At 40.3% G+C, this 2692-nt stretch overlaps 1 protein-coding gene across 2 annotated transcripts in view; it reads right to left on the reverse strand.

Moving 5' to 3' along the window:
• The window catches only part of TMEM87B (transmembrane protein 87B), a 42862-nt gene that overhangs the window by 2319 nt on the left and 37851 nt on the right, over positions 1-2692 (reverse strand). Inside the window, exons 17-19 of one of the 2 annotated variants that reach the window (XM_015563785.1) lie at positions 2457-2509; positions 1835-1865; positions 636-727 (exon numbers count right to left, since the gene is read on the reverse strand). In XM_015563785.1, the coding sequence (XP_015419271.1) occupies positions 668-727; positions 1835-1865; positions 2457-2509 (144 nt within the window). In that variant the 3' untranslated portion in view covers positions 636-667. Of the gene's footprint in view, positions 1-306; positions 728-1834; positions 1866-2456; positions 2510-2692 lie in introns of those variants that run through there. The other variant, XM_015563784.1, reaches the window with a different exon arrangement.

Raw genomic sequence — 2692 nt, forward strand, 5'->3', positions numbered from 1 at the left:
GCACATGCACACACACCCAGTGAGGGGACAGCGGCAGAGCACATCTTTGGAAGTGACCCTCAGAACCACTCTCTCCATGTATTGTGTCCACTGAGCTCAGAGAGTGAAGACGTCCAGGATTTGATGTGCACAGTGATGACAAACAGGGCTTGTGCAAACGTGCGCACCCTCACACACACAGCTCCCAGCCACAGAGATATCCGATGTCCCAACGTTAACCATTTCCTTATTATCAAGTTACTTCAGTATAGAAGTCAAAGGAAATTACTATGGCATTTAATGACTATAAACCCCAGAGATGGAGGCAGTGTTTGACCCACTTTATTTGCCGCAAAGGTCAGTGGGAGAATAGTAGGAGTGTCTATGTAAAAATAATCCTTAAATCTGGAACTGCTATATTTTCCAGAAAAGAGACAACCCAATCCACACATCTGCCACTCATCAGCTTAGGGCTTTTGGGCATATGTTTTATCAAAACACTTTTTTAAGATTATTTCCAAGTAGGGCAATTTAATGGGCATTAAACTGACATTCAAGAGCCAGCTTAAAAAGGGTACAGAACCCATCCACACACTGAATTCTTAATTTGAATACATAGATTTCCAAGATAACGCCATAAATATGTGTTGTGTGACCTCTTTTAGTCCTGGGAGTCGTTAAATAGGTTTCACATTATCTTTTCTGAAGAGAACATTTTTTCTGCCATTTCAGATCTGGTCATAATTTCCTAAAAAGGAAAAAGAAAAGATTTTCATCAAAATGTTGATACTTCTTCCAGAACCTAACAAAATTCTCTAATCTTTCAACAGTCATGGCTTTTGTGGAGAACTGAGTATATTCCACATTATACAAAGAAATATTAGGTATAGAAAATAAAACTACATAACCCATACTTCCTGGTATGTCTAGTCAGTTACCCACTGAGAAGTACAGGGAACACCAACATTCCACCAGCTAGAACACATCCTGAGAGCTCAGAGTCACCAGGGAGAGGCAGGGACAATTCCCCTCTCTTTACCAATTAACATACTTTTGAATTAGAAATCATGATTTACCAAATGAATACTATAAATGCTCTTTTAAGAATAATTCCATGGTAGAGTTATAAACCCTGAAGTCTGAGTGGTTTGCATGTGGGAACAAGTACACTGCAGCCTTTCTAAACTCCCCATCCGACGACAGAGTCACCAGGCTGATGGCATAGTACTGGCCCTGCCTCTCAGCGAACAGAACAGACTGCAGGGCCCCTCGCTCTTCAGCCACCACGCAAGTTACTCCTCAGCACCACTGACCGCCTTCAACTCTTCACATAAGCTCACGTCCCACATCCCTTCTCTCATTCTTACACTTCACACTGCTGCCTGTCTTGGGCCACCTTCCAAGGTCCAGATAATCCATAACTAATCCCCCCACCCCACCCGCCGCCCTGCAAAAAACAAAACAAAACACCTTCCTAAATCTGCATCCTTTATTCAAATTTCCTTAGTAAATGAAAATCAGTCAGAAACTTTATTTAACACCCCAACACAGTATCTTCAAGTATGAGATTAATTTAGACAAACTGCCATCTTTTAAACTCTACCTATACACAAGATGTAGAAAATCAAAGACTTAAAATCCCATAAAAGAATTCTTCCCTTCTTTTACTCCAACAAGCATTTATCTTGCTCCTGCTTTCAACGAGGATCCAGTTCCTTTAAACTTTACCCACAAGTCAACGCATTACCTTTCAGCTTGCTCACTCTGCAATCGTTTTAAAAAGTAACTTTCAACTGAAATGCATTTCTACTTTGTGAAAATAATAGCCCCAAGGAAGTCAGCGAAAATATTTTACCTCATCTGAATCTACCAATACCGGAAGAGCTCTGGAAAAAAAAAGGGGGAAATGTTATTAAAAGACCAGTGTCTCTACGAAAGCCGAAGATGAGCACACTACGCTCCATCAATTTTTCTCCTGGACGGACAGAGCCACAGAGACGAATGCCTGGGCTCACCACTGCGGAAATGTCTGGAATTCTAGTGTCAAACAGAATACGATAAAGAAGACCAGGAACAGCTCAGAGTTCCCCCAGGGGCTTCCTCTGCACCCTGTTTTTCCTCCAGGAGCTTCCTCACCATACAAGGTCATGTGGTTATATGTGGTTTACATGTGTTTGAACTTCTCCATAATAAAAAGTTAAAACCAAATGATTCTGATCCTATAAACATAGATCTGGAATTGGTAATAAGGAACAAGTATTAAAATAGTTGTTGTACAGTGAAAAAGGGAGGAGAAAGACAGAGCAGGGCAAGGCTGCGTTTTCTTGGCGATTCCATGTGAAGTAAACGAGTAACTGACCAGTGAAGGGGGCTATAAAAACATGGAGGTGTGAGGCTGAAAAGCACATGACAAAGTATGAACTCATCCCTTCACACCCGGGCCAAAACGTAGATTCAAGTTCCAACAGGATACTTACACGTCTGTGAATGAAGAGGGAATATTTTCTTCCACCCACTTCAAATCCTCATCCTGGAGAAAAAAACATTTACATATTCATACTTGCTTAATATTACTTGAATGCAGAATTTTTAAACAGAATGTGTATAAAATTTAAGCATTTAATTAAAATGCATGACATTCTTTTAATTTTTACATATCCTAAGATATTGGCACTAATGCCACAAAAATTATGCCAGTATTTTCTTATTCTGC

Source organism: Myotis davidii, unplaced genomic scaffold (assembly GCF_000327345.1).
Source record: "Myotis davidii unplaced genomic scaffold, ASM32734v1 scaffold939, whole genome shotgun sequence".
In the NCBI taxonomy this organism is placed as follows: domain Eukaryota; kingdom Metazoa; phylum Chordata; class Mammalia; order Chiroptera; family Vespertilionidae; genus Myotis; species Myotis davidii.